The 13,355-nt window shown below is 35.3% G+C and overlaps 1 protein-coding gene across 1 annotated transcript in view; it reads right to left on the bottom strand.

Annotated features, from left to right (window-relative positions):
- SUSD1 (sushi domain containing 1) overlaps positions 1-12,855 on the bottom strand; it is a 365,105-nt gene extending 352,250 nt beyond the window's left edge. The window contains 1 exon segment of the mRNA XM_053700012.1: positions 12,719-12,855. Coding sequence (XP_053555987.1) covers positions 12,719-12,800 — 82 coding nt within the window. The 5' untranslated portion in view covers positions 12,801-12,855.
- Between the last annotated feature and the right edge of the window lie 500 nt (positions 12,856-13,355).

Below are 13,355 nucleotides of genomic sequence, written 5' to 3'. Positions count from 1 at the left end.
GAGGTGTGCTTGGTACGGACTCAACGTGTATCTAGTTGAGTCCAGTTTTTGAATGATGGCCATGTTGTTTATGGGTTTGGGAACTAGCACCGCTGTGGGGAATTTTCAGTAGGTTTTAATGTTCATGTTAGTTAAGAACATTATGTATGTTCTGTTGAGAGGTTTTATTATATTATTAATATTTATTAATATTTAAAGATTATAGTTATTTAATAAAATTGCTGCGGCCAATTTTATACCAATGTTATGTGTTTGTGTCTTATTTATGTAGATTAAGTTGGATTATAAGTGGGTATTTTAATGGGCCGGAGATTGACGACTTTAAAGGTCATGACTTTTCTGAAGAGGAGCAAAGTGAGTGAGTATGTAATAATCCTTATGGGTGAATACTAAAGGACCATAATATAGGACTTCCCTACTAAACAAGGAAACAAAAACATACTACGATCTCACATAGAATAAATCATTTGTAAAACTGTCAAACTCATTTTATGTTTCATTAAAGGGCCATAATACCCAAATGTTTAAACACTTGAAAGTGATGCAGCATAGCTGTAAAAAGCTGACTAGAAAATATCTCCTGAACATCTCTATGTAAAAAAGAAAGATATTTTACCTCAAAAGTTCCTCAGTAGCCACCTCCCATTGTAAAGGATTTCTAAGCAGCATTTTAGTCTGTCTGTCCTGGGACATCTTAGGGGCTGAGCATCGTGCACTCTCATATTATTTCACCAATCAGGTAAAGGAAGCTTACTATGAAATCTCATGAGAGTTAAGTCAAGTCTCATGAGATCACAGTAAGAGTTCATGACCTCAGCACTGCTGATGCTGATTGGCTGCTGTTCATTTCTTCATTTTATTTTTATTTTTACCTGCAGCTGAGTATAACTTTTTACACAGAACTTACTCTGCTGAGCTGAGGAAATTGTGAGGTAAAATATTTTCCTTTTTTACATAGAGATGCTCAGGTGATATTTTCCTGTCAGCTTTTTACTGTTATACTGCATCAGTTTCAAGTGATTTAGCATATGAGTATTATGTCCCTTTAAACAATGTTAGTGATTTAGTTAGTGAGAGTTTGTATATAAATAGCACATGATGAATTAAGATACAGGTTTTTTTGTGTTATAAGGAAACAGCTGCTAAATATGAAAGACTGACACATCAGGAATACAGGGGATTTTTAAGCATTGTTTAAAAGAGCACTTATGACATCAAGGTAATCACATACAATCAAGTCATAAGCGGTAGTACAATGAGAAGGATATTCATATATTAAAGCATTATGATAATGTTGTAATAGCACATGGTAATCTCATGACAAATCATTAAAACAGGAAGATAGAGTTTGTAATATGCCAGAAGGACAAAGTCTTGAGTATTATGTTTGCTAGACACTGGTAACAACAGTATTAACCAACTGTAACTGCTAAATGTAATTTATTTATCTTTGCTAAAGGAACACTAAAGTTGAAAGTAAATGGTCATGATAGAGCACACCATTTTATACAACTTTCCAATTCACTTTAATTATCTAAATGTACAGAATCTCCTACCGAGCATGAGCAATAATTCATAGTGTATATGTATGTGCAGTTTGTGGTTGGCTGGTGACTGTCACATGACGCAGTGGGAAGGAAAAGTGAACTACCTTTAAAATATGGCAGAAAAAAAAATCTACTACTCATTTCAAATTAAAAGTGCTTTTGCATTGTCTTTTGTAATATGCATTGATTATGCAATTGTGCTGTGTTTAATAGTCCTTTAATATGATAACTAACAGCAAACAACTTGAGTAATATGCTGTTCTATTTATTAAGAAAGATACACTGGAACAACAACCAATAGTATAGACATTTTCAAATATTAAAGACATACAACTCCTTTTTACATATGCAGAGCAATAATCAGCAATAAATGGGACATGAAAGCCAAAATTAAATTTTCATGATTGAGAAAGAATTTGTGTAATTTTACCAAATGTTTAAATTCCCCTTTTTCATCTTTATAAATTGTATTCATACAAAACCTAGTGATACAAAATTAAAAAAAAAAAAAAAAAAAAAAACAGGGACAAGAAACTCAAAAATGTTCTTTTGTGATTCAGACAGAGAATATCATTTAAAAATAACTTTTCAATTTATTCTATTATGAAATTGAGTTTGTTCCCATGATATTCTGTGTTGAAGAGATACCTAGGTAGGCATCTGGTGCACTAAATGGCAGGAAATAATGCTGCCATCTAGTGGTCTTGCAAATGGATAACATTCTTACAAAGCTGCTGCCATATAGTGCTCCATAACTGGTCCGGCTCATCAGCATACGTCCCTGCTTTTCAACAAAAGGTACCAAGAGAACAATAAAAAATCATAATAGAATTAAATTAGAAAGCTGATTACAATTGCCTCGTCTATCTGAATCATGAAAGAAAAATTGTGGGTTTCATATCCCTTTAACAATAAATATCTTACAAAAAAACCTGATCAAAATCATTCATTCAATAATCTTCATCACACTATCTTTAAGATTTTCCTCTAACGAGTTAAAGAATTGACACCAACCTGAGATAAACAATTTCCTTCTTCTATCTGGTATCATATGATTTTATAAGCATTTGCCACCAAGGACTTTTTAAGGGTTGCAGTAGTGGGGCAGTTTTATTTATCCAATTCCTGAAAAACAATTGTCTAGCAAGCAGAGCAGTCATATCAATAAACGTTCTGTTTTTATTAGTCCAGAAAACCTGAGCAAATCACTTCTATTATCAAATTTGTTTTGTACTCTTTGTGTTCTTTGTTGAAAAGCATAACTACTTAGGCTAAGGACAGGAGTAGCAGTTCACTACTGAGAGCTAGCTTCTGAATAGGGACTACTTTTTGTTTTCTTGTGTTTTTAGCCCCCAATAGTGCTTTGTTGTCTTTGAGCTGGCTTTAACTATGTGTTTAATCCCTTTGCAGGAAAATATTAGAACATTTTCTGTTTGCACTTTTATGTCCCTTTAAGCATTCTGTTGCAAAATATTTGCATACAGAATAAATGTTTTAAAATAAATATACTGACATTTTTACAGTGTTTTCAAATGGTGTGCCTCAAGAGAGTCAGATGTGTGCCTTAAGAGAGTCAGATGTGTGCCTTAAGAGAGTCAGATGTGTGCCACCAAATTTTGACTGTAAAAAATAATTTTGTCCAAATTAGAGAGGACTGCCTGTTTATATAATTGCATTTGTATAAAAACTTTCTCCAGCCTAATGTGTAATCAGGGGAAAGGGGCTCCTCAGTGAGTAACAAAGAGGGTGTTAAAAAGGAGCCTATGAGAGTAAATATATATATAAGTTCAATTCAGACCTGCAGGTATATATATATATATATATATATATATATATATATATATATATATATATATATATATATATATATATATATATATATATATAACTACAATTATGTAATGTTTGATGTTACTCGTAATTAATTATGTCATAGGTGATGTCACTAGTGATGTAATTTATAATGTCATCAATGATGTCATGCATATGATGTCATCAACCATGTCAGATGTGACACCATCAATGATTTAATTGATTATGTCATTGCAAAAATGTCCATGCTTTTTAATGTTTGATTTTGAACTTAAACTCTGGCTGTTGTGGTCTTATAATAAACATGTGCTGAAATTTTTATATTTTTATTGCCAAAAAAATCAATTTTTAGTACATTAACAAGTGAAAAATATATTATAATTAAAAAATTATAACATGCACATAAGATATATAATAATTTATTTAAACTCAGGATTAAAATAGTTTAATAGTCTCTGTCTGTCTGTGTCTCTCTCTCTCTCTCTGTCTGCCTGTCTTGTGCTCTCTCTGCATGCCTATCTCTTTTTCTGTCTGCCTACCTGTTTTTCTCTCTCTTCTGAACGTCTATCTCACTATCTTTCTGCATGCCTGTCTCTTTCTGCATGCCTAGCTCTTTCTCTCTCTCTCTGCATGTCTGTCTATTTCTGCATGCCTATATCTCTCTCTGTCTCTCTACAAGTCTGTCTCTTTCTGCATGCCTGTCTCTTTCTGCATGCCTATCTCTCTCTCTGTCTCTCTACAAGTCTGTCTCTTTCTGCATGCCTGTCTCTTTCTGCATGCCTATCTCTTTCTCTGTCTCTCTACATGTCTGTCTCTTTCTGCATGCCTATGTCTACCTCTCTCTCTATGCATGCCTGTCTCTTTCTGCATGCCTATATCTCTCTCTTTCTGCCTACCTGTTTCTCTCTTCTGAATGCCTATCTCACTTTCTTTCTGCATGCCTATCTCTCTGTCTCTCTCTGGATGTCTGTCTCTTTCTGCATGCCTATCTCTGCCTCTCTCTCACTCTCTCTCTCTCTCTCTCTCTCTCTATGCATGCTTATCTCTCTCTCTCTATCTCTCTCTCTCTGCATGCCTATCTCTGTCTGTGTCTCTCTCTCTGCAATCCTGTCTCTTTCTGCATGCCTATCTCTCTCTGTGTCTCTCTCTCTGCATGCCTGTCTCTTTCTGCATGCCTATCTCTCTCTGTGTCTCTCTCTCTCTGCATGCCTGTGTCTCTCTCTCTCTCTTTCTCTCTCTCTGTCTGTCTGCCTACCGCTTTCCCTCTCTCTTTCTCTCCCTCTGCCTGTCTGTCTGTCTCTAGTTGTTTCTCTCTGTCCCTTACCCCTCTCTATCTGCCTAACTGTCTTTCTCTGCTTCTGTCAGTCTCATTGTGCCTATTTATGATGGTGCGAGCGGACATGATCCTATATAGCGGATCATGTCCGTTGCACATGGTAAACTGCTGGTGTAATAACACCCCCTGCAGATTGGCGGTCAATCAGGGGGTGTCAATCGAACCCGATAGTATTTGATTGGGTTGATTTCTGACGATTTCTGTCCGCCGCATCAGAGCAGGCGGACAGGTTATGGAGCAGCGGTCTTAAGACGGGGCATAAAGCTCCATACGGAGCTTGATAAATATGCCCCTCTGTGTCTGCTTGTCTTTCTCTGTCTTCCTACGTATTGGAGATCACAATATGTACAATTACTCAAACAGCCTGAAATGAACAGCTCACAATAGGCACACATAATACAGACACAAGACAACCTGCACGGCCTTAAAGGGATAGAGAGAACTTAATCTGCATGTGCACACACACACACAGTCTAAAAGAAACAGATCTCATTGTTTGCACAATGTACACAGTCTTAAAGGGACAGCACACAAACATTGATTGACTTATGACACACACAGACTTAAATGAAAGGCATGTGTGTGTGAAGTATAGTATACATCTAAGTTGTGTATGAATGTCCTGAGAAATCTCTTTAAGGGTGTGTGTGCTATGAGCCATCTCTTTAAGCAATTTAAGGCTTGAGGCAAATGCCATGCACCAGTCCTTTACGGGTGTGTGAATGCTTTTAAACTATGCCTGAATCTTGTGAGTGAATACGTTGACCTTTCCCTTTAAAGGGACATTAAACCCCAAAAATTTCTTTCATTTTCAGATAGAGAATACAATTTTTAAAAAGTTTCCAATTTACTTCTATTATCAAAAAAGTTTCATTCTCATGTTATTCTTTGTTAAAGAGATACCTAGGTAGGTAGCGTGCACATGCCTGAAGCCCTACATGACAGGAAATAGTGCTGCCATCTAGTGCTACTGCTAATGTATAACATTGTTGCAAAACTGCTGCCATATAGTGCTGCAGACACGTGCACACTCTTAAGCTTACATTTCTGTTTTTCAAATAAAGATAACAAGAAAAGGAAGAAAACATGATAATAGAAGTAAATTAGAAAGTTGTTTAAAATTTTATGTTCTATCTAAATCATGAAAGAAAAAAATGGGTTTTACGTTCCTTTAAGACTGTGTGTGTGTGGCGTGTGCTGTCCCTTTAAGGTTGTGTGTGTCTTATGCATGTGGCATGAGCTGTGTGCATTGTCTTTGTTTGTACTGTAATTTGTCCCTTTAAGTATTTGGGTATGTGTTTGGAGTGATCTCTCTTTAAATGTTGTTTATGATGTCTGTGTGCCTGCACCTGTAAATATGTGTGCATTGTGTGTGTCTGTTCCTTTAAGAATGTGTGAATGAAGGATAAGCATGCCATTTAAGGTTTGGTAAGAGTTTGTGCATAATGTTATCTGTCCCTTTAAGACAATTTTGTGTATGCTTTAAAGGGATACTAAACCCAATTTTTTTCTTTCTTTCATGTTTCAGTTAGACCATGCAATTTTAAGCAACTTTCTAATTTACTCCTATTATCAATTTGTCTTCGTTCTCTTGCTATCTTTATTTAAAAAGCAGTAATGTAAAGCTTAAGAGCCGGGCCCATTTTAGGTTCAGCCCCATGGATAGCGCTTGCTCATTGGTGGCTGATATTTAGCCACCAATATGCAAGCATAACCCAGGTTCTGAAGCAAAAATGGTCCGGCTTCTATGCTTTACATTTCTGCTTTTTAAATTAAAGGGACACTAAACCCACATTTTTTTTTTCATGATTCAGATAGAGAATACAATTTTAAACAACTTTCCAATTTACTTCTATTATCTAATTTGCTTCATATTTTAGATATCCTTTGTTGAAGAAAGAGCAATGCACATGGGAGAGCCAATCACAGGAGGCATCTATGTGCAGCAACCAATCAGCAGCGACTGAACCTATCTAGATATGCTAAGAATATCAAGAGAATGAAGCAAATTAGATAATAGAAGTAAATTAGAAAGTTGTTTAAAACTGCATGCTCTTTCTAAATCATGAAAGAAAAAATTTAGGTTTCATGTCCCTTTAAGATAGCAAGAGAACAACGCAAAATTGATAATAGGAGGTTATTAGAAAGTTGCTTAAAACAGCATGCTCTATAGGAATCAATAAAGAAAAAAATTGTGTTTAGTGTCCCTTTAATGCTGTCTTTCTTGTATTAGTGAGCCTTTCCCTGTAAGATTATTTGCATGGTATGTGTGCTTTCCTGTGAAGGATGTGTGTGTTGTCTGTGCAGAAAACTGTTTCTGGGTGTGCTTTATAGCTGTGTGCTTTTTGTGAGTGTGACTGTCACTTTAAGATTGCATACTTGTGGTGTGAGCAATTCCTAAAGCTGGGTGCACTGCATGTGAGGTTAGTCTGTACTACTAAGACTATATGCACTGTGAGTTGTCCCTTTTTTAAGGTGCATTGTATTTGTGCCTATCCCTTTGGAAATGTTTGAATGTGACCCTTAAAGACTCTATGTGAGTGATGTGAGTTGTTCCTTTAAGTTTGTTTGTGTTATGTGACTGTATTCTGTTCATGTGACATGAGCTGTCCTCATCTCTTTAAAGCTGTGTGCATTGTGTTTATTCGTACTGGGATCTGTTTGGGCATATGAGTGAATTAATATGTCTCTTTAAATGTTGTTTGTGTTATCTGTGTGCCTGTACCTTTAAGACTCTGTGTGCCTCATGGGAGCTGTCTTTTTAAGTCTGTGTGCACTATGTGTGTGCCTGTCCCATTAAAGTGATGGTAAATCTGAGCATTTAAAAAAAACGCTAGGATTTACCATCACTAAAAATAAACTGTATTTTCAGTCATCACTTAATAAAAGGGTGCTAAGCTTAACCTGTCTGTGCTGTGGCAGCTCGCTAAAGTCAGAGCCTCCGTCTGCCCGTCACACAGCTCTCTTCTCTCAATGAGGTGACGTTTCCACCGCTAAACCATTGAGAGAAGAGAGCTGTGCCGTAGGCATGCCAGAGGCTCTGAATTTAGCGAGCTGCCGCAGCACAGACAGGTTAAGCTTAGCACCCTTTTATTAATAAGTGATGACTGAAACTACAGTTTATTTTTAGTGATGGTAAATCCTAGCATGTTTTAAATGCTCAGATTTACCATCACTTTAAGACTGTGTGAGAGAAGGGTGAGCTGTCCCTTTAAGGATTTCTTCATGTTTGAGTAACTTTGCTGTGTTACTTTATTGGAAAGAGAAAAAGAATCATTACCTTATTTATTGAATGTTTAATTTCCCTTTAATAATAACAACAACAAAAATAGCTTTAGTTAACTAAAACAAATACATTATAGGTTTTGGTTTTAATTGTACTGCTTGCCCCTGTATCCACACACTTAGCTTATATCTATTCCACTCCATACAATCTTCTCTTCATTGAACTTCTTGACACTCAAGTCAAAATTAAACTTTCATGATTCAGATAGAACCTGGCTGCAATTTTAAACAACTTTTCAATTTATTTCCATTAACAAAATGTGCACAGTATTTTTTATATTTATACCTTGAGAGTCACCAGCTCCTACTGAGCATGTGCAAGAAGTCACAGAATATATGTATGCATTTGTGATTGGCTGATGGCTGTCACATGATACAGGAGTGGAAATAAATATAACTTGGAAATTTGTCAGAAAAAAAATATACTACTCATTTGAAGTTCAGATTAAGTGCTATTGCATAGGGTTTTTTTTAATCATGTATGTGTTGTTTATGCAAATCTACTGAATTTACTGTTCCTGGTACTGGGTTGGTTTGCAGAGGAAAAATTGGATTAAAGTATTTATATAAACCCTGTATGTTTATTTTATAATGTTTTTGCAGTGAAGACTAAAATTCAGTTTCAAGTACTACAATACTTAGCATTTTTGATAATATCTTCTAGATGGAAACATTGCCCACAATAATCTTACAGAAACCCATGGAAGAGCAAGATATTGTGAATGGATTAATGGAATACAGACAACTGCCAGTACCTAAGATGGCGCCTAAGAGTCAGAGGGGGGAGGTTTAGAGAGCTGTTTGGGGGGATCAGGGAGGTTGGGGCATAAGCGGGGTTCCTACCCTGGAAAAATATTTAAAATAAAAAAAATGGCCAAATTTTTGTCTGGAAGTCCCGGTAGTGAAAGGGTTAAATAACATGTGGACTATAATGTATCTTAAATAGAAACTATCTTACAGTTTTCCTCAAAAAAAGCATTTTATTTAAAAAGCCATTTCTGTTGCTGCAGAATTAACACATCAGCCAAGTCTTAGCATTTGTAAAACTAAATAACATCCTTTTTACTGCAATTCTTTCTTTTTTTTTATAGCCAAACTCCACTCACCATTTACTACTTATTTAAATTTCAGACTAAGGGGCCGATTTATTATGCTGCGAATGCAGCAGTTTCCGCTCGAGCCTTCAGCCTCGCAAGAAACTTAAGTTACGAACTTGTCCGCCACGGCGGCGGACAGCAATCTTCCCGATCCAATATGATCAGGATGATTGACACCCCCTGCTATCGGCCGATTAGCCGCGAATGTGCTGGGGGCGGCATTGCACAAGCATTTCACCAGAAATGCTTGTTATATGATAAATGCAGACAGAGTATGCTGCCGGCATTTATCAATGTGCAGTGGACATAATCTGCTACAGTGGATCATGTCCGCCTGCACATTGTTAAATGGCCCCCTAAGTGCTATTGCACTGTATTTTTATTATGCATTTGTTGATTATGCAAATCTACTGTATTTACTAGTCCCTAAGCAACATATAGTCCTAGGCTACTGAGTACAACTACAGTATTTTGGTTACTACTAACCAGGCTACTGTTTTTCTTTCTGTAGTTGTACCTAATTCTCTTTTTTTAACCCATCACAGAAGCCATTTGATAAATCTCTGCATCTTTATACTGAGTGCCAGCATCATGGTACTCGCGTATTGTTACATCCTGTGACAGAAGCAGTACTTGCACAAATCAGTTACATTACCAGAATTTTCACAGCTGTATGTTGGATTCGTTTGTACAACAGGAAGCAGAAGAGTTAAAAAAAAAATGTTTCACAGTTTAAAAGTTGCATAACAAATATGAAAAACACTCAGGAATAATATAGAGCAATGCAGCCACAGCACAAATGTACAGTTTGTATTCTATATTGTGCAGCTAAACTGAAGTGCGTGATGTGGCTTGTCAAGAAGACGACAACATTAATGACCAGGGAAAGTGCATCACTTATGTCACAGGTGAAAAGAATACTTAAAGGGACATCAGCAGCACCGAGTGTGAATATGCAGAGCTTCACTAGTCAGCACTGTTGAAGGGTTAAAATAAGATAATAGATTTTAAGACAACAGCAGGTACAGGAGGATAAACAATATCATGGTGGGTAAAAACCATTCAACTGTAGTTGTACCCAGCAGTTAAATGTCTTTAACCGATCAGGGTTGGCTCCAGGGGTGCCCATAATTTAATGAGATGGGGTTTACTTTTTGTGTAGTCAGTGTGATTTATTTGCACATGTACTAAGAATAACAAATTGGGAGTAATATATTTGTATTGAATAATCATTTTGTTTTTAATTGTGGCCACTGTAGCAGCACAGAATACACTACTTGTAACTTGGGCCCATACTATCACTGCTGGCTAAGAAGCAAATGGGTAATCACCTAGTGCCTACACCACTCTGGGTCTCCTTCCAACCCATGAACACTCCCCCCCCCCCAAAAAAAAACAAAAAACACACGTTTATTGTTTCTGTTGTGATCATTGTATTTCTATTTTGACGAATTGTTTCACAAAATCATACTATAGGGACTTCCAACCACACAGCATGTTTTATTGTGTAAATGGTGGTGTATACTATATTTTAACAGATGGAAACTATAGACATTTTAGAGATTTGCTCTATTAATACAATTTTATAATGGACAACATTTCTATGGCAGTAATTTAATATTAAGAAATAATACAAATTCCCCTAATTTCAATTGAATGAATTTGTGTGAATTTTCTGTTGTGCATATTTTTAGATCCACCTCCTTTTATATCTGTTTTAATATTAGTAGGGGAAATCCTTTGTATGGAGACCACATCCAATATCATATTTCCATATTTTACCTCATTTCTATTCCATTAAGGTATTAAAAACATAACTCCTTAGTATATGTGTACAAGTACATTATTGCATATTATTATTATTATACTCATCATTATCATTATCTCTATATTTTAATATTCTTAAAGGGATATGAAACCCACATTTTTTTCTTTCATGCTTCAGATAGAGCATGTGATTTTAAGCAACTTTCTAAATGTAGCCACCAATCAGCAAGCGTTACCCAGGGTGTTGGACCGAAAATGGACCGGCTCCTCAGCTTACATTCCTGCTTTTCAAATAAAGATACCAAGAGAACGAAGAAAATGGATAATAAGAGTAAATTAAAAATTTGCTTAAAATTGCATGCTCTATCTGAATCATGAAAAAAAATATTGGGATTCATATCCCTTTAATATAATTCTTAATAAGAAGTCATCATAGGTAGTAGTATATTGTAGTACACATAGCATAACAAAAAGTATTCCTTAATGAATAAGTTTTGCTTTTACAAAAGCCCAGTCTGGTATTTATCTCACAGGATACACACACCATATAACTGCTCACACAGTCCGTCATCTGAAGCCTTCTGAGAAACCTGCTAACTCACGTGGCGCTTGAATAGCTGAATCACCACACTTATTAGAATTCATACTCTCATGTGGTTCAGTAATTTTTATTTAACATTAAAGCACACCTAACCAAACCAATATAAATCTGAAAATTACAGCAAAGGTTTTGTGTTATTATTAAAAAAAACTTACATTATACTTTAAAAGGATGTAAGTGTTTGGCAGATAACAAACTTTATTGCATTTTAACTTGTTTAAGATATTTCTCTGTGGCAACCAATAAAAATTCTATGTACTCTGAGATTTCTTAAGCATAATATTAATTGCTTTGGCACATTTGTTTAGCATTTTGCGGAGGGATATTGTAATTATTACTCAGTAATATACATTGAATTTCTCATATATTACAAAACTCTATAGTTTATTAAGCATCAATTCCTTTTTTACAGCTTTATAATTATTTATATTTTCTTTCCTTTACTGTGTTAAATAATACACAGTTATTGTGTTGTACAAAAAGTATTTTATTATGTGTTCTACAACTTGCTATAATTCCTTTTGTAAAATGATTATTATATTTTATTTAACTAATTTCATTAATTGTGTTTTTGTTTTTCCTTCTGTTAATTTGCAGCAAGGAAAAAAATATAACATAATTATTTAATTGCCTGAAATATATCTGTAGTAATTTATTTTTTTATTTTTATTCATGGCTCGTAATAAAAACATGTGACCATTACTGCGGTTTCTTGAGATAATTTCTAATGTAGTTTTCACTACAATAATTACATTGCATAAAATAAATTATTAGACCTTATCATTGCTTCACTTTTTATATTTACTCTTATCACTGTTGACCAGAATTTAATTTAAATTGATGCAATTATTTGGGCTGTATCACTCCCTAATAAATACAGCATGCTGTCCAAAAAAGGTCACCTATTATTTGCGTCTATTCTTTATATCATTATAGCTATAATGGTCATTAACAAGTAACTTGTAATTACTATGCTAGTATCGGGAATACAATCTCCAAAAGGTAAATAAATATATTTCATTTAAATTGCTGATACAAAGAGGCATCATAGATTAACGAATCTAGACCATTTAATAATTCCATTTTCAATACATTTTACTTGAAATCTGTTAATTACATGACTTTTCAGAGTGCTTGGTCAATGTGCTAGTGCAATTCTTTTGCACTATTTTAATTTCTTTTTTTAGATCTTTCACATATAATCCTAATAATTCCTGATCTATTCTGGTTCTAATGCCTCTTGTAATAGTTTACACTGCAGCATTTTACTTACCCAGAACCACCCATACACAGCATGGCAGTAGGAGAATGATGTGAAGCAGTACCAGTTGCCTTGAAATTCCACATGTCGTCATGGCCCTAAAGTTGCTCTGTCGCCACTCCTCCCTATTCATTCTTCTTCACTTAAACTGATGTTACTCCTTCCCCTGTTAACACTTGTATGAGTAAGCAAGAGCACAGACTCCTTTTTATCAGATGCAGGACATCTTTTTCCTGTTGGCACTTTATTCTTTTAAGCCCCGGTCAGGATGGAGGGCACATGCCCTATAAAGAGGTGAACTGAGTCACTCTGCCAACTCTCCAGCTGCAGAAAACACTTCCTACAGGGCATTGCTTAAAAAACATAGTCATTTTAATAAATATATAAAGAAACTCAAGAAACATCCTCTTTAAAAGCGACCTCTTCTTAGTGCAGCGTCTTTGTTTAGTGAGGAAGGCGGGTAATTTACAGGGTTGGAGTCTGGGATATGAGATAAAAGTGTCCATAACTGTCTGTGCACATGCAGCCTGTAACACTCTCATAACTCGTTATCTAAGTGCATTTATGTGTATTACATTTTACACATGCACACAAAAATATATATTTAATTATACATATTTTACAGTTTGATAAAAAAAAAACTACCCCA

The sequence above is a fragment of the Bombina bombina genome, chromosome 2 (genome assembly GCF_027579735.1).
Source record: "Bombina bombina isolate aBomBom1 chromosome 2, aBomBom1.pri, whole genome shotgun sequence".
In the NCBI taxonomy this organism is placed as follows: Eukaryota; Metazoa; Chordata; class Amphibia; order Anura; family Bombinatoridae; genus Bombina; species Bombina bombina.
Note: the sequence above shows the minus strand (reverse complement) of the source record. Positions and strands in the feature narration are given on the sequence as shown.